Below are 27,422 nucleotides of genomic sequence, written 5' to 3' on the forward strand. Positions count from 1 at the left end.
GTCTTGTAAAGGATCTTTATGCTTGGGCCAACTTTAAATCAGACCCTTTGCATCATTATTAGTTTATTGTGGTTGATAAGACAAATATATGGCAATTGGCACATACAAAAATGTCAATACAAAAAGCCCATGACATATGATAACGCAAAAGTCTAACATTTTTGTATTATATACATGTAACTACAAAGGACCCAGAAGAAAATAACATGTAATAAGGAAAAAAAACCTCTGTGTAGTCCAGGTGCTGTAAGAGGCAGATCGCTCAAGAAACTTTGGCACCATAAAGACTCATTTGAAGAAGAACCCAGAATCACTCAAACAGATTCATTCTCTTGAAGTTTAACAAATCCCTTACAATGTGATTCCGATGTCTGAATCGACAGCTTTTTCCAAGTACTGAGCTCTGATCAGAGCATTAAGTTTGCGGCATGTGTGTATCTAGCGTTGAACGTGCCGGACGAAGGCTTGGACGAGCTGGATGAAAGGCTCCTGTCCCTCCGGCGTGCCCTTGGAGCCCGGTGTGTGTGGTTTGGTTTGCGGTGAGGGAAGCAACCCGCTGGCGGGGGAGGAAGGGGAACCTCGCCGGAAAAATCGAAATAATGTAGACAACAATGTACTCTGATAGAAAAAAGGAGAAAGAATTAAGATAAAACCACCATTTACTTTATTTATATCCACTCAGAATGGGTGGTTTGTAACTCAAGACTCTAGCAACCATTATAACTTTCAAATTTGATGTTTAAAGATTCTTCTGTAGAAAAGTCATTTTTGTTATCCATGTATCTTTGAAAACATTTATAGCATTTTCTATAAGAAAAAAAAAAATCACAGTATGTCATCGCATCGTTCTCTAAATGTAAATGCCTAGGGAGCACACGAACATCATATACAGTAATAACACTTCAAAGTTTTAAATGGAACTTAACAGATCTCCATTACTTTTTAAATCATTTTACAAAAAGTAACATGATAAGGCTTGGATACCTCTGCCCCGAACCACCAGAATGTGGAAATAACTTTTACCTTCTGATCAGACCTGTTGTATTAGCTATAATGTGGTTCGTTCTCGGGGGGGCGCATGGTGAGTGGAGCGCGGATGCCGCGGTGAGTGGCATGAGGCCTCCACACGTGCTATGTCACCGTGGCAACGCATTCAACAAGCCGCGTGATAAGATGCGCGGATTGATGGTCTCAGACACAGAGGCAACTGGGATTCATCCTCCGCCACCCGGATTGAGGCGAATCACTACGCGACCACGAGGACTTAAAAACGCACTGGGAATTGGGTGAAAAAGGGAAGAAAAAATAAATAAATATGACAATGCATTCAAAAGATATTTAACTTTTTGATAAAAATCAATATGCCGGATGATATAGAAAAAATGGTATGGGTATCCTTGAAATCCTCATGACCCAAGGAATCCATAGACACCAAGCTCATGATTTTAGGATGTATGGTTCAAATGTTGTACGGGCAAAAATAGCAATTTTTCACATTTCTTGACCCATTCTTGGCTGTTGCAAAACTTTGCTTGTACCCTCAGATCATGGTCATGATGAAGCATACCAAGGTTTGTTTCAATACATATAGCCTCACTTCCTGTCTTTCGCGGACCTTGTTAAATCTGTTAACGTAACTTTTCAACAAAATCAAACATTTAAATTCGGTATTATTCATTCTATTGTGGATCAGTCTGGAGATTATTTTGAGCCAGTGTTTAAGCAAATTGGGCAAAATTTGAAGGAATGGTAGCGAATAAACATAATAAAAGATGGTGGCCACTGTAATGGGTAGAGTTTTAATTTAAGCGGTCTGTTTTTATCAGCAGAATAGAGTATAGAGTGTGTCCTAGAGACCGCAAATTTGGTATGGGGGTTATTTGTGCTCAGAAAATACTCCACTTTAAAATGAAAAACTAATCCCTCATGCAACATTTAAGACTTGTTGCTCCGATTTAATACCTTTTTTAAGGCATTAATTTGTGAAAGGGCAATTTAAGACTTTTTTCAGAACTGCAGAAACCCTGTATTTATCACAGTTAAACTGCTGGCCTCCATACGCCTGTTGCACAAAGCCGGTTTCAGTGGCAACCCAGGTGAGTGAGTTTAGTTTGAGCAAACTGTTTTTTTTTGTCTCATGAAGGTGGGTCGGTTTTTACCGGTGTTCATCGCCATAGCAACTAACATTACATGGCTAAACTGCTCCGGAGCAGGTTTTATTCTGGATTACAGATCGCATAATGATACTGAACCAATCAGCTGTGAGTAAAGTGACATCTCTGATGCAATGAAGCCACTCTGCCTGGATCTCTCGCTCCAAATTAAAGCGCACTTCACAGGGAAATGTATATATAATGATTTAATATATTAGACCTACACATTAAGATATAAGATTTGAGAGAACCTGGATCCTTGTAGTTTTTGAGCAGTCCATTAAAAATGCATTATTGTGTTTCTTTGCATTTCTTTACGTGCGTGATGCTGAAAATCTCTGTTTGCACAAGTGTTCGTAAGGTGATTCTCACACTTTATGCATTTATTGTGTAACACGTCTTTCCACATGAACAAATCTACTGGTTAAAATTATATTGTAGTACTATCACAAAGTGACCTGTCTCACATTTAATTAAATGTCGAGTCAAATTTATTTGTATAGTGCTTTTTACAACAGGTGTTGTTTCAAAGCATCTGTACATGAAATTATGCTATAACAGAAAATGAATGAATATAATGTCAATATTCGTTATGTTTAAAATTGGTAAACTATGTAAGTGTTGTGGGTCAATGGGTAAACAAAATGATTTTATATGAACTATAAGTTTGTGTTAAAATCCTTGAAGTCACCCCGAATTTAAGAGGAAGTACATGTAGATGCATTGTCCTTTGATTTTGGCCGATGAAGGCTTTTGTTAGTGGTTATTTAATTTTCTATGTAGTTCTCTCTTTTTTTTTTTTTTTTTTTTGAAGACAGTGTTGTCCCTCCTTTGACCAAGCTGATATAGGTATCACTCAGTGAAGAGCATCGCAGTCTGGCTGGAAGCTTAATGCAGGTAATTTTGGTGAACTCCATTCTGAGCCCATGTTTATATTTTCTGGCTAGATTAGGTAAATGAAAAACAATTACAGTGTATTTAAAATATAAGACTCCATCTGCAGAAAATATATACTGAAATAATTTATCATGAAGAGTCGATTTAGTTGATTTCTACGATTTTTTCAGTAAAGTGCGCTTTAAGACAGATGGGGAAGCGACTTCATTACGTCAGGGATGTCACTTTACTCGCAGCTGATTGGTTCAGTATCTGCAAGCGATTTGTTACCCAGAACTACGAAGCATGTTAGCCGTGGAGCACAAGTTATGGTGATAAACACAGCTAAAGGCCAAACCACTTTCATGGTACCTAAAACCCAGGGCTGATGTAAACTAAACTAAAACTTACTAGCTAGCCACCAAAACTGGCTTCATAGTACAATGCCCGTATCTACTATTTTCAGTTATGGGGGTAGTAGGATTCTAGTATTCCAAACACACAAAGAATGATCATTTATGGAATACAGTCTTGCATTTAATTAGGTTTTTCACTCCCAAAACGTTGGTACGTAGCCAATGTGTCCCACTCTCCTTTTCATATTAACTCATTTCTGGTTTTGATAACTCACCAGCTCTGAGCTGAGCTCCTGTTTCAGTCTCTGTTTGTCTCTGAGTGAAACTGAAGGATCCTTTAGACTGCGAACAGCCTGAGAGATCAACACATAGAAACAGTTCTCCATCGAGAACATCAACAAAGACCTAGAATGAGAGAGGAGAAGGAAGTTTATTTTGACAAACTGGTGAACATTATATTCAGACTAATTAAGAAATACAAAGTACAATATTTATTATTAAATCACACTACAAGTACTTTCTCCTTACTTTAGTGTTTGTGTGTCCTCAGAGGAGAAAACTGGCTCTTTTTTCTTTTCAATCTACAATGGAATAACATATATAAACAAACTGTATGACCCACGTAACATGTTCTACATTAGATAAAAGGCTTAAAAAGGGAAAAACATTGGCCTACCTCTCCCAGCATGCTCAGAGCCACATTAATGGTGGCTAGCAGCGTTCCAAACGACGGAGCCACATCAGAGTCAAATGCAGGAGTTGTAAAACTCAACACAAAGAGAGTTCTGTACTCCGCCAGGTCCATGGACTAAAACACAAATTTGCAATCAATTTTTACACTGTAACAAAAATAAGATCAAACACCAGTATTTTGAACGGTTTCAAAACATAAGCATTCATTAGGCATTTTATACATTAATATTAATGACTAACCAATGTTGTAAAGTGTGTGTGTACCTGGTCCAGTAAGATCTGACAGCAGTCTGGTGTGAAGTGTTGTAATGTCGCTAGAGTTTTGCTGAGAATCTTTAACAGGCTGCACTGAACCGCCTGTAGTGCTTTAGACTCCGCCTCCTCAATCTCTCCACCCACCTGCTCTTTTGAGGCGGGCTGTACAGCATGCTGTGGGTGTGGTCCCTGGGGAAGCCCCTCCCCATTCTTTGCCTAAGCAAACAGTTCACTTCAATTACACACGATACCCAACAAACAATCATTGTGTGTGTGTGCTTGTTGAAACAGTGCTACAACTGCTGTTTCAGTACATGAAGCTTTAAAAAAAATAACTAAAAAGCTAAACAGGTATGGGAATTTGACAATTCAGGTTCCGATTACTCTTAACGATACCATTAGAGAGACTCTTAGTACTTTTGGAAATAATACATTCAATTCATATTGATTTAATGCCCTCAGTAATTTTTTGAAATACCGCTAATTACAAAAAAAATAAAAATAATAATTTCACATCAACAACCATCCACTAAAATACCATTACTCTGATTTAAGTATCACAAGCTTCAAGTACAAATAACACCGTAACAATTCTTGGTTCACTTTGAGTTGGACATGACGAAATTAATGACTTGCAGTTCAGTACGTTTTTCATTCACTTAAAAGAACCGGCTATTTTAGTGATTTGTTTGGGAATAAAGCTACAATGGTTGTGCTGTAGAGTCAAAAGAACCAGCTCAAAAGAGTGATTCGTTCAGGAATCTGACTACACTGACTATTAAGTTCCCAAACCTAAAGCTAAATATTTTGCTTAATTTTAGACCAATGAGATTTCACTGTGGGTGCAGCTGCCCAGCACAAGGCAAGAAAAATAGAAACCAAGCAACTGACAAAATGTCTTGAAGTGATGAATGCTGGTTAGGACTAAAACACTGATCAACATGGAAGTGATCTGTTGGGTTCACATGGAACAGTGATTGACATGTCTGTTGTCACATGGAGTCAGAGTTCATGTTGCATACCTGTAGGTAATGATCGAGCATTTTCTTGCTGTGAAGGAGGTACGTACACGTCTGACACAGATAGCACAGATTCACCTGAAACACATAACACATGATTTAAAACAATATTCTCTCATTTAGTAAAACTGAAGGGGTGGACTGTGCGTACCTGTATATCTCTGAGCAGCTGCGGCAGGTGAAACTGCCATTCTTTGCAAAAGTTAGAAAGCTGGAGCAGGAAGCCCACCGTGTGATCAGCCTCATCCAGACACGCCAGAGACTGAACCGTTCTCACTGCGTTCAAACACTACAACACAAACACACACGTTTGAGCAGAAGAACTGATATCAACAGGCAATGAAATCAATCTGAATCATAGATACACATTGATAGAATCCAGACTGATGTGAAACTTCTTGCATCATTGCTACACAGATTAACTCTATTACACATTAAGTAGTCTTGTTTATCAACACATAACATTTACTGATCACTGAACTCAAAATACAGTCAAGAAAAATTGAGACCACACACACCTGCAATATGCGCTCTTGATGAACCCCCACAAAGTCAAGCGCTTCGTTAATAAAGTTGTAACGGAGAGTTTTAAGCAGGCTTTCCATCAGAGACAAACTTGATCTGTACACACCCGGCCAACTGGGAGCGTCCTGAGATTTACGCACAAATGCCTGAGAGAGAGAGAAATGGGATTAAATAGTGTCATATATTTGTTTTCGATGAGTAGTAGCCATAGCAATGAATATGTTGTAGTTAAAAGGCAGTACCTGAGTAGCTCCATTAGCCGGACCCTCATAAACACTGAGGAGAGGAAGACAGATGCTCTGAATCACTCCAGCACCTGCGACCACTGCTGCCCCCTACAGACCAGGAAGAATAACATGAGAAAAAAAAAAAAACTGGAGCATTAGTTTGTTCCATCGGTTCATTCTTAAGTGTCCCAGTGCACAGTACTTTACATTTGTTTGTGAAATACATAATTCAATTCTGCTGTTTCTCAACAGGTCAACAAAGTCAAAGTTTTACAGTGAAGTTACACACAAACGCTTTGCAAATCTGCTGGACCGAATCAAAAGAATGATTTGTTAGTGAATCAGACATCATGAATTTGAGGGTTTGTGGATTCAAGAACGGTTATCTGAGTGACTTCTACTATAACTCAAGTGTATGTAAATGTGTGTGTACCTGTGGTGTTCTTGCGATTGTTAACAGCAGATGAAGTGCTGCCTCAGTGAAGTACAGGTTCTGCTTAGAACGCAGGCTGAGTTCTAGAGCACTCAGAACTGATGGCAGAACTGGCAGCTTCCTCACCACCTGCAGCCACTGCTCACCATCCTCATCAGCCCGACACAACTCTTTAGACAGATGAAGAGCCAACACACACACCTGAAACACAGTGAGAGAGAGAGAAATATTGGCCATGTTTAGAACAGAATATACTGCACAGTACATACTGTGTACTGCCTACTATTTAAAACAATAGTGTGTGATATAGAATGCAGCAAATGTTTAAACAAAAGTATGCTACATTGTTGTTAAATGACCTCATTGTGTTGAAAATACATTATTTTGTGTGTGTGTTTTTTATACAATTTTATGTAAAAATATGGGTGGTAATTGGTTAAAATGTAAAAAGCCTATCATTGGCCTACAATCCATTTTACAGTTGAATTCATCAATCTGTCCGAGAAAGAATTATTATAAGGGCTTTTCTAAGGATGCATCTTTGTACACATATATCAGTGTAATAAACAGCATTTTTAGGTCGCTGTACAAAGTTAACATAGTTTGAAACATGTCTTAAGATCCCTGCATTCACAATTGCACTCCATCGCTGTGTTTGAACGCAATAATGTCAAGCAAGCCTGAGCTGTTTGTACAGCTGCGTGTTGACTATACAGCTGGAGTTTTGCTTACTGCCCCCTGCTGAAAACAGCTGGTACTTCAAGCTTGAATTGCTCTGATGGTAGGAATATTCCATATTACAGTCCGGGCACATGATCATTTGCGTTAGTCTTTTAAAACACATAATTTTTTATATAATTAATTGCACTGTATTAACACCTTAAATCAACAGCCCTAGTAAAAATTTTAACTTGACAATCCAATTGAAAAATGAGTCAAGAAGCAAACATGAAGGTCAAGTTAAGCGCACTGCATTGTAGTATACAATATTGCACTGTCATAATGTACAGTATACAACAAACGTCATCTGATAGTTCATGCATGCAGACAATCTGCATACTGTGCACAATATACATACTACAAAAATAGTATGAGTAGTACACTCATGCAAACAATTAGTTTCTTCACACACACTCACAGAGTCTCGCTGGTCTTTTTGGATGCTATGTGGACTGTCAGTCTCCATGCTGTCTTCCTGAATGTCACCTCTCTGGATCATGTGACGCGTGCTGTCGATCAAAGCCAGGGCCTCATCCTGAACCATTTCACACACACATAACAGAAGCTGGGGCAGCTGGGTAATTTCTCCACCTGAACCAAAAACCATAAAACAACCATTTAAACAGACAAAACTGATTGTATCTGCATGTGTTCTTTCTAAACAGACAAACACACACTGACTGACCGTTGAGTCCCTGTATCTGCAGAACTAAGATGAGTGCTGAGAGCAGTTTGGCTTTGGTTCGGTCCATCAGCTGTTGTTCAGCATGTAAAACGCTCTCTAACATCAGAGACAGAGGAGGAAGTAGAGCTGGAGCCGAGACCAAAACACTAACACACAGAAAAATCAAGAGTTAAAACTCTACATACACACAAAATAAAGACAGACACATGACAGATCCATATAAGCACACCTTTTCCACTGTTTGAGTAGGATGAGGAGCAAGGTGACCATCATAGATCCCAGACGCAGACAGAACACGGACTGAGACATCAACAGCTGAAAGAGAGAGAGATGAAGTGTAAGGGGCCGTTTACACTGAACATCTGTGTCCATCTGTGTTGTTTTACATTTAATAGGGTAGTGTGTTTGAGACACTCACTGCTGCTTTGGTTCCTTCCAAGACGTCCATAAAAAGTTTATGCCTGACAGAATCTTTTAGATGCATCACTTCAGACTGCACACACACAGGATTGGCAATGATAAATAACAGCACTTTAACCCCGACACTGTGACATGTAGGGTAGAATAGTGGAGAGTTGAGTGTGGAGTTCATCTCACATGACTGCTGGAGAGTATTAAGAGTGTCCTCCAGGCAGAGATGAGCATCTGAGATTCAGACAGCGAACGCAGACCCTCCTCTTCACTATCACACGCCACACACACCAAATCACGCACATAATCTGACCAGAACTCGTAACGGCGCTTAGTGCTGAAACTCTCCAAAGCTGCCTTCAGAGACGGATCCAACACACCACTGGAGACAGACAGAGAGCACAGATTTAATAATACGTTGACAAGACGGAGAACATATTATGTGTATGTACGTTGTATATGATACCTGACAACATAGTAGATCTCAAGGGCAATTATCTTCATCACAAAAGCACAAGATTCCAGAACGCATGGCTACATCAAAACAACATCAAACAAGCTCAATCAATCAGATTTAGACACATGAAACAGATGAGTAATGTTAAACGTTCTTAATGAAACAGAATAGTTTGCAGGATATAATGCAGGACAGGACTTGAAGTTTGGATTTGATTGGTAATGACCCACATCACCCTATTTTTGTGGCAATTAGTTTAGCACAGGCAGGAATCAGTCAATATCAAAATGTAACTCAAATGGTTAAATTTTGTTTAATAGATAACAGACATTTATTGAAGTACTGTAAATAGGCTTCATTTTGATTTCATGTTGTCTTGCAAACAAAACTAATCGAATTTGTTAGCAAGAACTTAACATACACACACCTCTGTGGTCTCCGATGGGGGTGGTAAGTTTCCAAATAAAGGAGCGGTGAGATTTTCCCAGAATTTATCTCTGAAACAATAGAAGTTTAGATGGTTAGAAGCGTTTAATGTTAAATGCTCGAGTGTGTGTGTATGTGAAAGAGACTCACTTGGTCCTGAGCACAGAGAGAGCGCTGTCCCGTCTGTCCTGCCAGAGCGCGTGGAGGAAGGCGAGTGCTGCCCTCTGCAGCAGTGGAGGACACCAATACTTCCCCTGCTGTTTAGAGTCCAACAATTCCAACACAACTGACAAACAACTCCACTCGCCTAAAGAAAACTCCTACAGACAGAGACAAAACCAGCCTGTTACACACTGCTCTGATCCATCAAGCTTCTCAGACGAGGGGTATGATTAGATCAGCATGTCTTAAGTCTTAATGTTTAATGGGTATTTCTGTGCAACCTCTGACCTTTGTCCCCTCTCTGGCATCTTTGGTCTCCAGGTTGAGGAAGAGCTCGATAAGTCCAGGTTGTGTTTCCACAGCGACGGTGAGGAACTCCAGGATGGTGACTTTAATGCGCATGTCTTCAGTTCTGCTCTGCAGACGTGTCAGAAATGCGTCTCTGATTGCAGCAGCGTCACTGCCCAGACATGCGTACACGGACATGGGAGCCACCTGAACACATCACATACAAAAGCATATTTGTTTCCATATATTATGGTAGAAACATTCAATTGATTTCAATTGTTCTAAAATTAAGATTAAATAGAATTATGGACTAACCTAAACTGTACAATTTTGATTATTCTCTTTCTGAAGCAGATTTCCTTATAAGGTACTCAATGAAGCTTTTTCAGTTTTTACTAGCTTTGAGGGAACACTTGGGGGCATCAGCATTAAAATAAAGTGTTACCGTGGCAAGTCTCTTCAGTAGCTGTATGGCAAGTCGTGGCAGTGCTGGATCGTGCTTGTGGTAAATATACTTCGCCAGCACAGCGATCAAGTTGTTGCTATGTCCACCTGAAAGACACACGTGACAGTCATGTGAAAATCAGATGCTAGATTCAGACAAATCAACAAATTCAGCCAGCTAGAAAAGTCTGAATTGAAAAGGGATGTGTTTGGTTATCATTGTAATATTCGGTTAACCACGAAGGGTGCACGAATGGTTATTTGCCAGGAGATGGACATAATGAACATTCATTGCAATGGATATGCATTAAAGGGATAGTTCACCCAAAAATGAAAATTCTCTCATTATTTACTCACTCTCATGATAACCCAGGTGTGTATGACTTTCTTTCTTCACCAGAACACATTTGAAGAAAAATAGAAAAATGTCTTAGCTCAGTAGGTCCTTAAACTGCAAGTGAATGAAGATTTCTCTTTTGAAGCTCCAAAATTCAAAGACAGTCAGCATAAACATCATCCATATGACTCCAGTGGTTAATGGATCGTATGGTCTAGTCGTATGGATGCCGTTTATATGCTGACTGTCTGTTCTTTTTGGAGCTTCAAAAGTCTGATCACCATCCACATGCATTTTAAGGACCTACTGAGCCAAGATATTTTTCTCTTTTTCTTCAAATGTGTTCTGGTGAAGAAAGTCATACACACCTGGGATATCATGAGGGTGAGTAAATAATGATCTATGAGACTAAACAGCACAACAGAGCCTAAATGTTCTGCCTGGCCAAGTTCACATTTCCGTGAGACAGCGAATGCTAGTACTGTCATGTGTGTGGAGTTACACTACTGGGGTTTGCAGACCTCTATTCAAATACCAAAATCACTATTTGGTTATTCTATGCTTGCAATAGAGCTGTGTCAAACTGTTAACCGAGTGACGACTGTCTGTGCACATCCCTAAACTTGCACTGGACAGGTGAAGTGTATGTTAAGGGAAGGATTATCTGATAGTATAGTATGATACTTTATACTTATCATGCAATGAAGTGTGTGCGTACTAACCGTGCTGTGTAAGAGCTTGCTCCAGCGGTGAGGCCGTATCAGACTGCGGTTTAAGTCTGATCACATTGTTGGTGACTGAAAACGCCAACTTCACCGTCTGGATCAGAACCTGACCGGGTCCCTCAGAACCACCACTGCAAACAGAAACAAACACACACATACAATCAAACCCACTGACTCATGTAAAGAGGACGTGGAGATTATAATTAAAGGTCAAACACACACATATAGTGTGTACCTGCTGGGTTGCGCCGCCAGCACCATGTTAATAGTGTCCACTCCCACGCCCATGATGTTGACCACCGCCTGTCCTGCTTCTGTATTGGCCAGACTGTAGATACACAGTGTCTGAAGACTGGGAGCACTGTAAGGGTAACATTATGTCAATGGACATGAGGACGAGCATGAGGATATTGAAAATAATGGCAAGAAACATTCTCTGAAAAACAGATAAAGATGCAAATTTAGAATCCTCCTCCTCCTCTTCTTACCTGCCCTCTGACTCCCCTTCCTGACTCAGATTGAGAATTGCATGAACAAGCTCTAGAATCAGACAACCTGAGAGAGCGAGAGAATGAATGAGCAAAGAGTTAAAGACATTAAATGCATTTATTTCCTCCGTCTTCATCTGGAACACAGCATCTGGCTACAGCAATTATGTCATGCACGGGTTACGTAGCTGATACGCATCAGGCCAAAACCAGGAAGAACAACATTGGAGACTTAAAAATGAATGACCATGAGGAGAGTCAAACAACATTTTGTAGGATTAAATCCCAAACCAAGTTTACTTCTTGAACTTAAAATTAAAAGGTAGCTTACCCTGTGGAATTTACTTGTAAACAAACAAGTTATGTTTACATACATTCTTGAAGTCTAACAAGCACGTGGAATGCATTTCATTTCCCATTAATGGCATGAAATATATTTCAGAACAAATATAAAAAATTAAATAAAAATAAACCATTGTGATAATATTTTTGGCCATATCGCCCAGTCCTATGTGTCGCTCACCAATCCTCTCTCGGACTCCATACGTGTTGTATCGCCATTTATGATACGTGGGCAGCATCTCCTTCAGAACTAGCAGCACACATGGGATGAGTCCTCTGCTCTGAGTACTGCCCAACTGACCCTGAGAACAAACAAAAACCAGTAAAAAATGATTTAATGGGGTTTTAGATGGAAAATAGCGTTTTCAAGTACTACACAGACAACTTCCATCATTTACATGCAGATTCTAAAGGTGCAAACTGGCAATGTAAAACATGTTGCGTTCATGTCCTGTCTGAATAACTTACTGCAAGATGACAACTTGGAGCTGATCATGCCCTAGACTCAGTAATCATTAGTTTATAAGGCAACCTTCAATACGCCGAAACAGAAAGCTTCTTTTTTGATGACATCAAAATATTTGATATATTACTTCACCTCTACAAGTTCTTGCAAAATGTTTAAGAACAATGAAAGTGCTCCAGGTGACTCCTGACTAAAAATCAAATGGCAAATAAAATGGAAATATACACCGATCAGCCACAACATTAAAACCACCAGCCTAATATTGTGTAGGTCCCCCTCTCATGCCACCCGCATCTCAGGATAGCGTTCTGAGATGATATTCTTCTCAGCACAATTGTACAGAGTGGTTATCTGAGTTACCGTAGACTTTGTCAGTTCAAACCAGTCTGGTCATTCTCCGTTGACCTCTCTCATCAACAAGACATTTCCATCCACAGAACTGCCGCTCACTGGATGTTTTTTGTTTTTGGCACCATTCAGAGTAAATTCTAGAGACTGTTGTGCATGAAAATCCCAGGAGATCAGTAGTTACAGAAATACTCAAACCAGCCCGTCTGGCACCAACAATCATCCATGCGATTGTCTAATCAGCCAATCGTGTGGCAGCAGTGCAGTGCATAAAATCATGCAGATACGGGTCAGGAGCTTCAGTTAATGTTCACATCAACCATCAGAATGGGGAAAAAATGTGATCTCAGTGATTTGGACCGTGGCATGATTGTTGGTGCCAGATGGGCTGGTTTGAGTATTTCTGGGATTTTCACACACAACAGTCTCTAGAATTTACTCTGAATGGTGCCAAAAACAAAAAACATCCAGTAAGCGGCAGTTCTGTGGACGGAAACACCTTGTTAATGAGAGAGGTCAACAGAGAATGGCCAGACTGGTTTGAACTGACAAAGTCTACGGTAACTCAGATAACCGCTCTGTACAATTGTGATGAGAAGAATATAATCTCAGAATGCTATTCTGAGATGCGGGTTGGCGCTGTTTTGGCAGCACAAGGGGGTTTTAATGTTGTGGCTGATCAGTGTATGTAAACTAACTGCTGAGGCTGCTGCAATTTTGCTTCTTTTTATCTGACATCACAATGGTCAAGTCAGAGTTTTCATAGAAATCGGAGTTTACGACTTGTAATTAAGAGTTCTACAAACACCTGACATTTTTTTACAAGCCAAAGTCTCATAAATATGCTAATTCCGACATGACGTGAATGCACCATAAATTATGACTATTATTGGTGAAAGAAACCTTAACTAGACATTATTAGAGGACAAAAGTTTAGAACATGCCTCCTTTATGAGGTCCCAAGGATTTGGGTTAGTAGGAAAAAAACAGAGTCTTGTGTGCGTTACCTTAACGAGTGTGGACACCAGTCTTAAGAAGGCGATGCTCACACTGTACTCTCCTCTCGGCTGTTCTATCAACACCAGTAGGTTGCCATAGTTACCGGCCTTCATGCCCTCCGCACTGAAACACAGCAAACAACTGTTACCCTTCACACGTTTTTGTCCATAGGAGAGACTTCAATACATGAATATGTTGCTCCCTATGTTCTGTAACTCTATGTGTATCACCTGATGGTCTGCGCCATGTTAGTCAGAGGGGTGGAGGCGAATGGAAGGAACCCTGTATGATGCAGACTGGACCAAACCTTAATCAAGATGAGAGGTAGTTAGTTAAAAGCTAATGCCTTCATAAAACACTGACTTAATATCCACATAACTAAGCATTTACCTTTCCAGGCTGCCGAGCGGCCAGAGCAATAAGACAGTTGACACAGGAAGTGATCACGTCTACTGGGGGATTAATGACGGAGGTCAATCTGTCACACAAAAACTTCATTTCAAGCCAACACAAAGGTAAAAAAAAAACTTTAAAATAAAAAAACCTCTCAAATGCACAGCTTTAGAATATAGAGAAATTATATGTAGTATCAGTGTTGTCACGATACCAAAATTTCAGTAGTCGGTACAAATACCAGTGAAATTTCATGGTTCTCGATGCCAGTATCAATACCACAGCAAAAATATGCTAATCTGGTAATGTCCTACTGAACACACTCCTTTAGCCTGTTTAAAAAGATACATTTCAATGTAAATAATAAATTAAAATAAATGTATGTGTCCTGTAAAACAGAAATGTTTTATTTTTCCCAAATCCTGTGTTTTCCATTTTATTTTATATTTTAGAATTTCATGATTTAACGTTACATTTCATTATCAAAATAGAGTCTAAGCAAATTAATTCCTAAAACTTGAATATAGAAAAATTACTTTTCAACCATTTTATACCATTGCTTTTTTTATACTAAACTATAATTCAGTAGAACAACACTCTGGCTTTGTTATATACTGCTTAATTATTATTGTTACTATTAAGTATTATTATTACTACAGTTAAGATTACATTTTACTATTCATATTAAATATAACTGTCGCAATTTCTTACATTTCAGGCATCTACTTTTATTTTGAATCAAGATTTTATTTTGAGGTGATGCATGCATGTGCTGCGCTTCACAGTTGATAAGTGCTCTGCTCTGTCATCTCATACAACACACTGTGCACATAATTCTGTGGGGTTTGGCGTTATGGGCGGTCTACTTCACACATTCACTTTAAAGCATGCAGCTCATGCAGACTAAGATTACAGTCTTCCACGGTTTAATAATCACACTAGGACATATCATGATTTTAATATGATTAATTGTGCATTAACTTTTTCTCCAAATAGATCAAATTTGTGTCTGAGTATTAAAAAGCAGTCGTCTGTCAGACACACAGTGTGCTGGGACCAAATTAAATAGGTGCTGGTAATACCCGTACTGCAAATACATTGGTATCGTGGCACCTTTATTTATTTTAGTACCGACTTGTTACCGACATAACTACATAGTATAATTTTACTTTAATCAATCAACTAGTCAGTCATTTTTAATGTTAACACATGTGAATATCTCACCTCTGCAGCAGCATGTAGATCCGTGATGTGAGCGGCAGCAGACAGTCAGACACCGTCCAATCAGTGCTGATGATCTTATGAACCAGATCCAAGATGGGCTTCACTCTCTCACAGTGTGCTAACACATCTAAAAAACAAAAACAGCTTCTACATAAACATCCGCTCAAACACTCAATTTCAACATCCAAATACAATATCAAATCAAAGTTGCAGCGTCCAATCAAATACATTTTTTCATCATCTAATCAAACACAGTTTCAACATCCAATAAAATACACTGCATTAGCCATGTAAACATTGATGCATTTTCATCCACACAAGAAAGATGTGAGTATCTGTGTACCTGCAGTAGAGACAACGTGCAGCAGCATTTCTATCTCACAGGTGAAGAGCGTCCAGGAGCTGTAGGAATAGTCCCAGCGCACCAAGAAACCCTGTTCCCCCACAGACAGCTGTTTCCCCTCACACACCTGCCCGAAACAGCCCTGTGGCATGCGCAAGTTCGTCTGCCCCACACCTGACAACACAGGTGATGCAACAAATGTCACAAAAAAGACTTCAGACACAAAATACACACTTGATAATTTCTTTTCTGTGCACTAACCCAGAGGATAGAGGAGTTTAGGAGTTTGTCTCCTCCATAGAGTGCCGTCATCTCTGGAAACCACGTCATTAGGTTTGTGCTTATAGGCCTCGGTGTAGAACGACATCTTATCCAAGAAGGTGTATACCTGAGAGAGAGAGAGGCTGATTATGAAATCTGTTGCATTTAGTTCTGGGAAAATGTCTAGTACAATTTGTTTGTAAATGACACTTGGTTTAAGTGTCCAGATATTTTTGGGGGCCACTGAATGCAATATCTATTAATGTGAACCCCTGTAATAAGGGCAATAAAACTTATTTGCGTGTTTGTACCTTCTTAGCAGTAGATTTGTCAGACAGCAGGGCTGTAAGTAGCTGTAGTAAAGGTCCGGTCTTGTATGGAAACACACCCACAGCACTGTCCAGAATCACACCCAGACCCATGTTCGGCTTCTGCAGGCACCACAAGAGGTCAAGAGGTCAAATCTCAGGGTCATTTCAAAGCAGATGAAGTGATAAGTAACTCTACAAATATAGAAAACAGTCTTTTTAAATGTCTGTTTTTTTTTTTTTTTTTTTTTTGCAACTCACCGACTCCCAGAACAGTTCAGCCAGACTTGGAGCAGTGAGAACCTCACATGCTGCATTGATCAGGTGCTATAGACAGAATAATCAATAAAATGAATAAGTCAAGTCAATTTTATTTGTATAGCATTTTCCACAACACATAATTTCAAAACAGCTTCACAGAAAATGATGCTGTGAAGTCCTCATTGTGCAGTTTAAATGAAAACGCAATTGAAAATCATGCCTTAAAAACAATTGTCTTTAGGCCCCCGGTGAGCAAACCAAAGGCAATTATTAGACTATTAGTCCATAAGCAATAATGGCTGTATATGGCCTATATAGTTTGGGGTCTGTTGGTCTGTGTGTATTTGTACCTGCTGGCTGCCAAGAGTGTCTTCTTCAAAAGATGTGATGACAAAAGACAAGAGACCATAAATACACATCCGTGCCGTACTGGCTGTACACTAGAGAAAGTTAAAATGAAGCAAAAATTATTTAAACTAATGCCTTTATATTAAAAAATAAAACAGTTGGTGAATGCTGTTCTTACGTTATTCCCAGTGCTGCCGAGTGCCTGCAACATGTTGGTGAGGTTCTGGAAGACCCCGAGCTGCAGTGTGATGTGTCCCAGACGTCTGATCACAGAGCCCACCTCTTCTGGACGCAGCGTGTGTCGCAGCAGAACCCAAGCCAACAGAACCGGGCCGTGATGAGAAATGTCACCAAATGTCAACAGCATCTGATCCACCTCCTGCACATACATACGAGTGAGAAATCTAGTCATATTTTTGAAAGCAAATCGCCTAAAAATGTTAGAATGTAAAATAATACAGAAAGCTAAACCGTGGTAAAATCACCGTAACAATGGTAATAACCGTGGTAAAAATCACCCAGAGTGGCCAACTTCTTTTAAAAAACAGAATTAACTCATGTGCTGTCACAAGTGTGTCTATATTATCAGGGAGTGGACCTTTTTTTTAATCATTTTAAAAAGACTGCAAACAGGAGAAGTAATTTCAAGATGATGAAATGTATCAGAGGTGACCATAACTAGAAAGGTTTATATTCACAATTTCCATGACATGGTTAAAATACTAAAGTGGTTAAAATACTAAAAACACATATTAGCAGTTGCAACTGGACCATTATGCTTTCTGCAACTGATCGACTATGATTGCTAAATCACAGCTGTATCTGATTTGTCCTAAGTGTTACCTTGCAAACATCCAGCTGGTCGTAAAACTGGTGCTGTTCTGTTCGGTCCTCCAAAGCACATTTATGCAGGAAGTCAATGTCCATCCCCTCCACAAGAATCAAAGAACTAAAAAACCTGTTAACAAGACAGTCAAATATATCAAAATAATAAATCAAATAAATAAAAATTGTGTGTGAGAAATTGTGTGTTCTGACCCAATGCGATCAACCAGAGCGTCCATGTTCTTGTCCACAAGGTGTCGATTGGTCTGCCGCAGCCCAAAGCCATGCTCTTTAAATAGGCGTGTGAAGGTCAAAAGGTCAGTGGGTGGCATCTCAAAGTATGCGTAATACAGGAACAAGATCTCCAGAAGCAGGGCCTGCTCCTTCAGACACTGAAGAAACCAGCGGGACACCTGCCTCTCCGTCTACACAGACAGAGGGAGAGAGACAGTTATTAAAATCCCACACAAAAGTCCCATTGTATTTTATTTTCCTCTGACTATTCCATTTTCACTGGAAATGTACCACTTCACCAAAGTTAAATGCCTTGTGAATTCTGCTTCATATAGTCTTATAATTGGTGCAATAATGCTCTAAAAGTGAGCAGATTATGATTTTCTTTTCTAACATCCTCTCACCATCAGGTTTCCATGTGTCTCCCATGTCGGAGCTTCTGATTTGGTCAGTGACTCAAACTGCTGTCTGCAGTTGGACACTAGATCTTTCTCCAGTTTACTCACACAGCTGGAGTATTCGGCCTAAAGAGAGAGGAATGAAGCAACCTCAGGTTCAAGTTTTCTGGAATGTCTGGTATAACATTTGATCTTTCATTGTCAGTTTACCCTGTATGGATGTCTTTCATCTTGGAAGTATGTGAGGAGGTGTAACACACAGCGCAGCACACAAAGTCTTTCTTCATAGTAGTAATCTGCTATCTGTACAATGACAACAAAACAATCATTCAAAGCATTCATATGAGTGCACAGTAAAAGGGAAGATGCATTTTCAAGATACATTCTCACAAAGGAAAAAAGCCTTTTGTTACTGATTTTTTTTTTTTGTGTGTGTGCTACTTATAATTTCTTTAAAAAGATCTGCTTTAAATATGTGTTTTTTTTTTTTTTTCATTAGCAAAGGACTAAATACATAGAGATGAGATCCAGGAAACAGTTGGCAGACAGACACATGAGATGGTCTCACCTTCAGAAGCAGAGCTTGACTCTGTCTCTCATCCTGTAGCACAGCCTGAGGAGGAAAAAAAAAAAAAAGAGGACAGTTTACCAATTTAACAGAATCAAATGCATATGAATCTCATGCAAACAAATGTTGCCATAATGTCTGGTGCCTTCCACTAACACAGGAAGAGACCGTTTGATCAATATGCAAAATTATCAACCACAGCATGACACAAGATAAAATGGATGACATCACAACAATAGACGCATACTGAAAAAAGTGGTTCATAATACAAACCAATCAGAGCTTGTACATTTAGAAAAAGCTCTTGACAGTTTCAGGGCTCTAGAAAAAAAAGAAATGAATAAATGACTAAAGCCATTGACTTGTAAAATGAAACATTCAGGAGCCATATGGTTGTTTTTAGCAGCCAAACAACAGAACTGCTCTATTTAGATGGCTATTCAGAAGCAAGATAGAGAGCCGAAAAAAGAACGCTGATAACAGATTAATCAGCCAACTGGTTTTTAAAATTAAAGGTGCAGTATGTAAGATTCAGAAACCCTTGTTATTAGTGACACCTGTGGCCGTTAAGTGAACTGCAGTCAGCTACATGTTGCTCGTGCTCGCGCTCGTGCACACACTCCATAGGGACGCGAGCGAGCATCGGCCAAAACAATGATGTAACGTACAAAGAGACTGAACGTGATCCACCGGCATCATGTTGACAGATGAGGTAACATAATTAAAATTACACCGTTATGATTGTTTTACTACAAACTCTGAGACTGCTGGAACAGGGCTAAAACAAAGTGTGGATATAGGTCTGACTATGCGAGACTGTAGTTTGAAGTAATCTCTTTTCTTTGCATGATACATAGGCTATCATATAAATGCAGTCAATATCGGCGTTAGCTAGCTAGCCAGCTTTATTAATAGCTGTTAGCTAAATTTGGTGGATGATGACAGTAGCTGTTTATAAAATAGACTGTACATTATAAATATGTTGACACAATTCAGTATTGATGTGATTCCATCACAACTGTCATTTTGATATATCGATGCGCTATTGTTTTATAATAATAGAGGGTTATACAGAAGATATATACGAAGTTACGTTATGCTAATTAATGGAGCTTTTTGCATTATCTTGAACATTGCCTAGCATTCATTTCATGTGTTATTGTAGTTTAGCTAAAATGACACAGATCAATCCTTATGGCATTATATTTCACATGCTTTGCAGTTATGTAAGTTTACCTGTCCAATAAGAAGAATGCCAATTCAGGGTTGGTTTTGATCCCTAAAACCGAACGAAGGTCCCTCCAGGAATCAAATACCCTGCCAATGTTCACTCTAGTTTTCGCTCGACCATGATCACGTTCCCGCTTAGCCAGACGGGATTCAGTAGATAAATATATATTTTTTTTTTGGGCTTACTCTTGAGTTTGTATAGGAGTCGGTGTTGTGCTGGGAGCCGGACGTTTGCTGGATTCCATCTGTAAGATAACGTTACCTAGTGTTGCAGTTTGTTGTCGCTGTTGAATAGCGGAAGAGAAGCGATTACTGTCTGAGGTAAGGCTCTCGGGAGCGCACATAAACGTCACATCCTTTGGATTTTCCCGGCAAAAGCGATCTGCTCCTTTCACATGAAAATCAGTCTACAGGCTTTTAATAGGCAACCTAGGAAGTCCGGGAAGGGCTCATTTTTTAAGTTGCGTTACAAGCTGTTCACACATTGGCAAAAAAAGGGCGAATATTACATGAAAATTGTTAGATATGGCACCTTTAATATATATATATATATATATATATATATATATATATATATATATATATATATATTATGGATGTCACAGTGTGAGTTTCTGACGGTTAGATTACAGTCTGAGAAAAAAAATCGTGTTTAACCGGTTTTACGATTATTTGATAATTTTCTTATTATGCATCAGCACTTATGCAAAAAATTAATTTCATATCACAATTAAATGTCTTAGTGGACGTATTTCTGGGGGATGTGTGGACGCTAAGGGTAGCTGTAAAATAAGAAAACTGATAAATACACAAAAAATAAACAAGAGATATATAATAAGAGACGCTCCAATCTAGGGCACGACACCGCTTATGCGCATCCTGAACTCAGTGATGTGCTTCAGTGTAACCAGAGTGCTTAAAAAATTAGTAACTAAGATTATAACGCTTAAACATTACAAAAAGTTGCATCTTTTAATTCATCACTTTAAAATCACCATAGCTAAAAATATTAAACTTACTAGTTTGTTGTTGGATGACCAGTGGCGCATCCTGTCCCATTTGTAAGATGTGACTTCTGTCTGCATAATTTACATCCGTCGTCTTCAGTCAGTCATTTAAATGCCCCCAAACAGTCTTAAGTCGCTTTTTTTGGTGGATATGAATCTGGTAGATCGAATTCCTCTGTTATATTTTGGAGTCTGTGTGTAGTAGCCCCAGTTTCACATGAATTGAAAGTTCACATTCAATCCACGACACCTGGCCAAGCACCATGCAGACACCATCCGTAACCATAGCGACAGCTCCAGTACCCACTGTGGCGGAATGATCCGCCCCTCTGGCTCGTCATCATCGCCCCGCCTCTTAGGGCCGCCCTTCAGCCAGGCTCACGACGGGAGTTGGGTGGGAGAGCGAGAAGAGGTGCATAATTAATAAGCCTCGTTTGGTCAGCGATGAATGAAGCACACCTGATGGGCATAATGCTTCATCACCGCTGTCTTTAAAATGCAGTGCGCACCTCTTCTCGGGGAGCCGGCTTCAAATCTCCATGTGTGCACACACTGGCATCCTCGAATGGATCGGATGAGTGGACGCACTGCCGGACCCGTTCTTCGGACCCCCGGACTCCGTAATGACTGCTCACATTGCCGCCGATGGGCTAGATGCCGGGCCACCTTCCCCTCACGCTTGCCGCGGGCCTGTCCAGTGACGTCGCCGCCCCACGCGCCGTGGACTTTGGAGGGGAGCGTGAGCGGCCGACTGACCCAGCCCATGCCTGGGCTATCCTATGGACACTACCCAGCCCTTTCACGGAGCCCCGTTCACCATGAGATTGCCAGATTCCCCCTTTATTATGAACACTATTCCCCCTTGGACACTTATTACCCCTTTTGGACATTTTTACGTTTATTATTGTTTACAATAAATGCCTCTCCGAGGCTTGACGCCATACCCACTGTGCTGTCTCTTGCTCACCCTGCCACACCACACAGGCGCAAGAGTTTTCACATTTAGGCTTACAAAATCTTACGTAAAACTGTTTTATATTATACATTTATACATTCTATATAATATTTTTGCCATGTGTAAATAAAGCATTTAACGATTTTTAACTGTGGATTCTAAATTCTTACGGTTAAATTAACCATGACATTTTTAATCGTGGTTAATAGTAGAACCGTATAATCACAGCATCCCTTATATCTATATATACACAATTCCTTACTGTGACAGGGCGGCCCAGACACAGAGGCTACAAGAGTCCAAACTGAATAAAATCCCAGATCCAGTTTACTGTGCAACAAAAATCCCAATAACCAGAAAAACAATTTGGTGCATAACATGGGACTTTTTTTTAAATTTAGCACAGCATTAGCAAAGTGAACTCTGTATTATTTGCATATAGTGCGGGAAGGGAAGTTTAGATTTACATCTGTTTGGCGGCGACGCATTTATGTTCGGAAAGCAATCTGATCGCTAAAAACACATGAAGAGACCAAATGTAAACACCCCCTTATTTTGAAATGTCTGCACTCCCAAGTGCTCTCACAAATAGATAATGAAAACAAAATGTGTTCTCCAACAACAATAATTTACAATCGGTTACAATATAAACACCACAAAGTGAACATTTTCATAAAACAAAATAAGCAGTAATTGCTAAACAGAAGATCATCACAAGTCATAAATGTCCGGGTATTCAGGTATTATTAAATTAATATTTTTCATATTATTATTAAATTTTCCCACCTTTACTCTAACGACACAGTCAGTCAAAATCAACACACATTTATCAAATAATAAAGATTATTTATATAATTTCCCAACTTCTCCCTTAAAATTTTAATATTCATTAAGCTCTATAATAATCCATAATATTTTTGTAACATACTGGAATGTTTAAGAACACCCTTTATTTAAGACTCATAGACACACTGTTGCGCACACTCGTACAAGATGTACGGTAATTCAATAACTCACAAGATGTTATCTGACTAAATCACACTTGAACGCATACAAAGAGTTCCTGTCTGTCGCCAATTCTATATTACTGTAGCAATTACCGGTAATCATTTTTGGACACATTTGCGACCATTTTAGTCCTGCATTTTTTTGCAAAATGTATCAGACAGTCCATGGATGAAGAGGTCTGCATTCCTGCAGAACTCCAGCAAGACCCGATTAGATTTCTTGCGGCATGGGATTAAATTTCCAAATTGAAAGCAGGAGCAGACGGTACGTCTATGAGTTGTGGGCGGTCAGAGAATAGCCTGAAAAATCTAATGTGGATATATTTTTTTATTGTATTATCAATGCACTTTTTTTTTTTTAATAATTATTTTATTTTACAACTCATTTATTTTTAATAACAATAAACATAAATTGGAACGTAAAAATTTGCACACTGCACGTGCATCAAATTATCAAATATTTAGAGCAGGTAATGCAGGTAGTCAATGGCACATTAAAAGAATGGCAAAGCGTGGGCACACTACATAAAAGGATGTAAAACTCGGGACTTCAAAATGGTCACTTTCGTGTTAAGAAATCAACCTCAGGCAAGTCAGATGGGCACCAGGTCACTAAGGCAGCAACTAATGATTATTTTGATAATCGATTAATTGAAGAAATATTCTAAGATGAATCGATTAATCAGATAAATACCGACATTTTATTTCCTGTATTTTATTCAAATGTTATCTTTTTAGAAAACAGAAATTATAAAAAGCGTAAGGATTTGAAAACAACTGTTTTCAATGAAGGTATGCACACAGCCGCCGCCACTCGGCATCTGTCAGCGGCGCCCAGCTATGACTCCGGAGGCTGCTCAAATTTCTGCCGCGTCACAGAGCGCAACTCACAAATTTTCCATTAAATTCAACCCAAATCATTATCAAAAGACATAGATTATTACTTAAGCATTCTTCATTCTTGAACATGGGAAAAACCTTGGTAACTTTTGTGTGTACTCTCTGCAACCTGAACCGCATCGACGTGCCCCGTCCTAGCCGCAACGTGGCGCTTCTCGTCCGGTGTGCGACTGCCTTTACGTGCATCAAACAGCACACGTCCTCCATCAATGTAACTGATGCAGCAAACGCTCCACATTATGATCTTCTATGAAGTGTTTATAATGTGCTCTCGTGTGATAAGACATCTTGGGTCGTATTTTTTTGTTTCAATTCGTCTCCGTCATTTTTCAAACATGCTTCATCACGTTCAACAAATTTTTCATCAGGCTGTTAAATGACATTGCTGACGGAGCTTCTCCGTGCTTGCCGCACATATATCCAACTAAACGATAACGAAATTTGTTGTCGACGATTTTCATTATCGATTTTATCGATTAGCTGTTGTAGCCCTACATGCCATGCTTCATCTGATAATAGCAATAACAGAAAAATAAAACATTCTTTGTGTCCACTTGTCTATCTGTATGGGGGGTTTTTTCTCCCAATTTGGAATGCCCAATTCCCACTACTTAGTAGGTCCTCGTGGTGGCGCGGTTACTCACTTCAATTCAGGTGGCGGAGGACAAGTCTCAGTTGCCTCCGCTTCTGAGACCGTCAATCCGCGCATCTTATCACGTGACTAGTTGTGCATGACACCGCGGAGACTCACAGTAGGCTCATGCTACTCTCCGTGATCCACACACCCCATTGAGAGCGAGAACCACTAATCACGACCACAAGGAGGTTACCCCATGTGACTCTACCCTCCCTAGCAACCGGAGACCTGGCTGGAGTCACTCAGCACACCCTGTATTCGAACACGTGACTCCAGGGGTTGTAGTCAGCGTCAGTACTCACTGAGTATTGTACCCAGGCCCCCTATTTGTATGGCTTTTGCTCTATGAGGAAAACAAATGTGGGACTGTGGGAACGGGAGCGGTCAAGAAGAAAATCATTGTAGAGGGAGGGTGAACATGGAGTAAATTTCAGCAGGAACGTTCAGTTGTGGGATAGAAACGTGTTTGTATGGAAAAAACAGTCCCACGCAGACCTCTACATGGATGTGCTGTCTCATGCTGAGACTAGCAATAGAGGAACAATGAAATCTCACCTTGAGTGTGTTTCGAGTCCCTCTGTAGTCCTCTTGGAGGTAACACTGAAGAATCTGGACACTCTGCTGTTCATCCAAACCCTGACATAAGAATTGTTTAAAAAAGAAACAAAAATAACAGCTATTTTTTTTTTATTCCTGAAGATTCAAAACAGTCAGACTCACCGTGTCTATATGTATTATGTCAGTATGTATGTAATGACAGCATCTTTGATCTTCATAAGCGTAAGAACGTGCCCATGATGGCCAAAAAAAGAACTGATGTGTTTTATGGCATGCCTAAAAAATCCAGTCTAGGTACTCACCAGCAGTTTACTGATTCTGAGGCCAAAGTCTTTGAGAGCTTGTGCTGTGTCTTTATCGGCTTTCAGCTTGTCTGCGGCCGATGTGCTGAGCATAACATTTAATCATTCAGTCATACCGTTATTAAACAGAATCAACAACCGTTTGAGAACAAGTATCATGCATATCATGTATCAATGAGACCATTAAACATGTATTATTTAATACAAGGATATCTAGTTGTTGAAAGCATGTGTTACCTGGGTGGTTTGTAGAAGGACAAACCCTGCAGAAGTCTCTCCCAGTTCCGATCTAATTCCGCTTCGATTTGGGCCTGTAATTTTAAACAACAGAGATGAAGGCAAGAGAGGAGACATATATAACAAACTTCATGAGATCATACAAATAATGGTAAAGCAGCTTTATTACCAAGCTTTTTCAATTGTTACCTGCTCAGCTTACAGAATTCTACATAATTTACTGAGTATCATAAAAGATTATTAACCAACCTGTAATAGGCAATTATAATTGTACATGCACAGTTTTTAAAAATAATGTTTCAAGCACTGTGCATTTATGCAGTTATTAAAAGACAAAACCATATAAAAAATAAATGATTAGTAAATTAACTAACTGGCTCTCGAAGTGCAGATCTCCCCAGCAAGATCGTCCATAACTCCCGGCTGCTCCTAAATAAATATATATTTAGACACTTAGTCATAATACACTAGTTCACATACATTAACATCCATTGTGTTGACACAACATCTAAATCACGTACATACTGTATATAGGCTATGTATACAGATTTATAAATTATAAATATATACACTGGCGGCCAAAAGTTTGGAATAATGTACAGATTTTGATCTTATGGAAAGAAATTGGTACTTTTATTCACCAAAGTGGCATTCAACTGGTCACAATGTATAGTCAGGACATTAATAACGTGAAAAATTACTATTACAATTTGAAAAAAATGTTCGGAACTTCTTAAACTACTTCAAAGAGTTCTCATCAAAAAAATCCTCCACGTGCAGCAATGACAGCTTTGCAGATCCTTGGCAACTGCGACGAGAATGAGGGCGTGGCCTGGCGTCCATCCTTACGGCCCGGCCACGCCCTCCTCCTCGTCACAACAATATTTTTACATCCTACACTGTATTCAAACACACCACATTTATCCTACATACATATTGTGTAGATTCTACTTAAAGTTTAACCATTAGGTGCCATTGTGGTGTTTACAGGTCCAAACGTTATACATTTATATCCAACATAAACTGTTTATATACTAGCCATCATACATATCCGTGGGTAACCACACAATGAAACTCTTTCAAGACTTTCTCCAACAGTTTGTTCTCACCAACACAATCAATACCAACAGAAATGTCCATTAATACTCAAGATTAATGTCTTCAATTCAAATAGTGTACGAACAAATTTTTTAACTCCCGTTATAAACTGCCAGAATACATTTGAAATTTGAATATCAGTCGCGCTGGTCTGTCAGCCAGCGCACGCGACCGACTCGTACGGCCCTTAGGTTTCAAATAAATGCCTTTTGAGGACACCTTTCACGCAGATTTTGCGACTGATTATGATGTTTAAAATATCAACGCCCTTTCCCATGACTCGTTTCACTCAAGCTCTTTGAAAACAACCCCAGTAAGTTTCTCTTTCTTCCGTCTTACCTGACACACATCTCCGAGTCCGCCATCTTTACCCAGATCACGTGACTAGCCCTCAAACGCCAACGAGCGCGCAGCTATCACGTGACTTAATTAAATATTTAATAAAACCATAAACTATAATAGAAAAACAATATTTGACATTGAAATCAACCAT

At 39.5% G+C, this 27,422-nt stretch overlaps 1 protein-coding gene across 1 annotated transcript; it reads right to left on the reverse strand.

Annotated features, from left to right (window-relative positions):
* Positions 1-3: 3 nt before the first annotated feature.
* Positions 4-27,308, reverse strand: LOC127431167 (nucleoporin NUP188-like). The gene is made up of 44 exons (XM_051681468.1): positions 27,269-27,308; positions 26,206-26,260; positions 25,832-25,905; positions 25,595-25,679; positions 25,290-25,370; positions 18,999-19,043; positions 18,641-18,733; positions 18,437-18,556; positions 18,012-18,223; positions 17,817-17,931; positions 17,152-17,352; positions 16,976-17,065; positions 16,626-16,691; positions 16,368-16,487; positions 16,057-16,183; positions 15,796-15,969; positions 15,453-15,579; positions 14,226-14,313; positions 14,066-14,142; positions 13,844-13,958; positions 12,204-12,324; positions 11,681-11,747; positions 11,428-11,553; positions 11,190-11,323; positions 10,132-10,238; positions 9,687-9,893; positions 9,387-9,556; positions 9,238-9,307; positions 8,820-8,887; positions 8,540-8,735; positions 8,361-8,435; positions 8,172-8,257; positions 7,943-8,088; positions 7,676-7,848; positions 6,538-6,738; positions 6,120-6,212; positions 5,871-6,023; positions 5,504-5,641; positions 5,356-5,430; positions 4,343-4,549; positions 4,062-4,193; positions 3,914-3,966; positions 3,661-3,790; positions 4-618 (listed from the first exon to the last, which is right to left on the reverse strand). Exons 1-44 carry the CDS (start codon positions 27,292-27,294, stop codon positions 439-441), a joined length of 5,199 nt encoding a protein of 1,732 aa, XP_051537428.1. The 5' UTR covers positions 27,295-27,308; the 3' UTR covers positions 4-438.
* Positions 27,309-27,422: the final 114 nt, after the last annotated feature.

The sequence above is a fragment of the Myxocyprinus asiaticus genome, chromosome 40, assembly GCF_019703515.2.
Source record: "Myxocyprinus asiaticus isolate MX2 ecotype Aquarium Trade chromosome 40, UBuf_Myxa_2, whole genome shotgun sequence".
NCBI lineage: Eukaryota > Metazoa > Chordata > Actinopteri > Cypriniformes > Catostomidae > Myxocyprinus > Myxocyprinus asiaticus.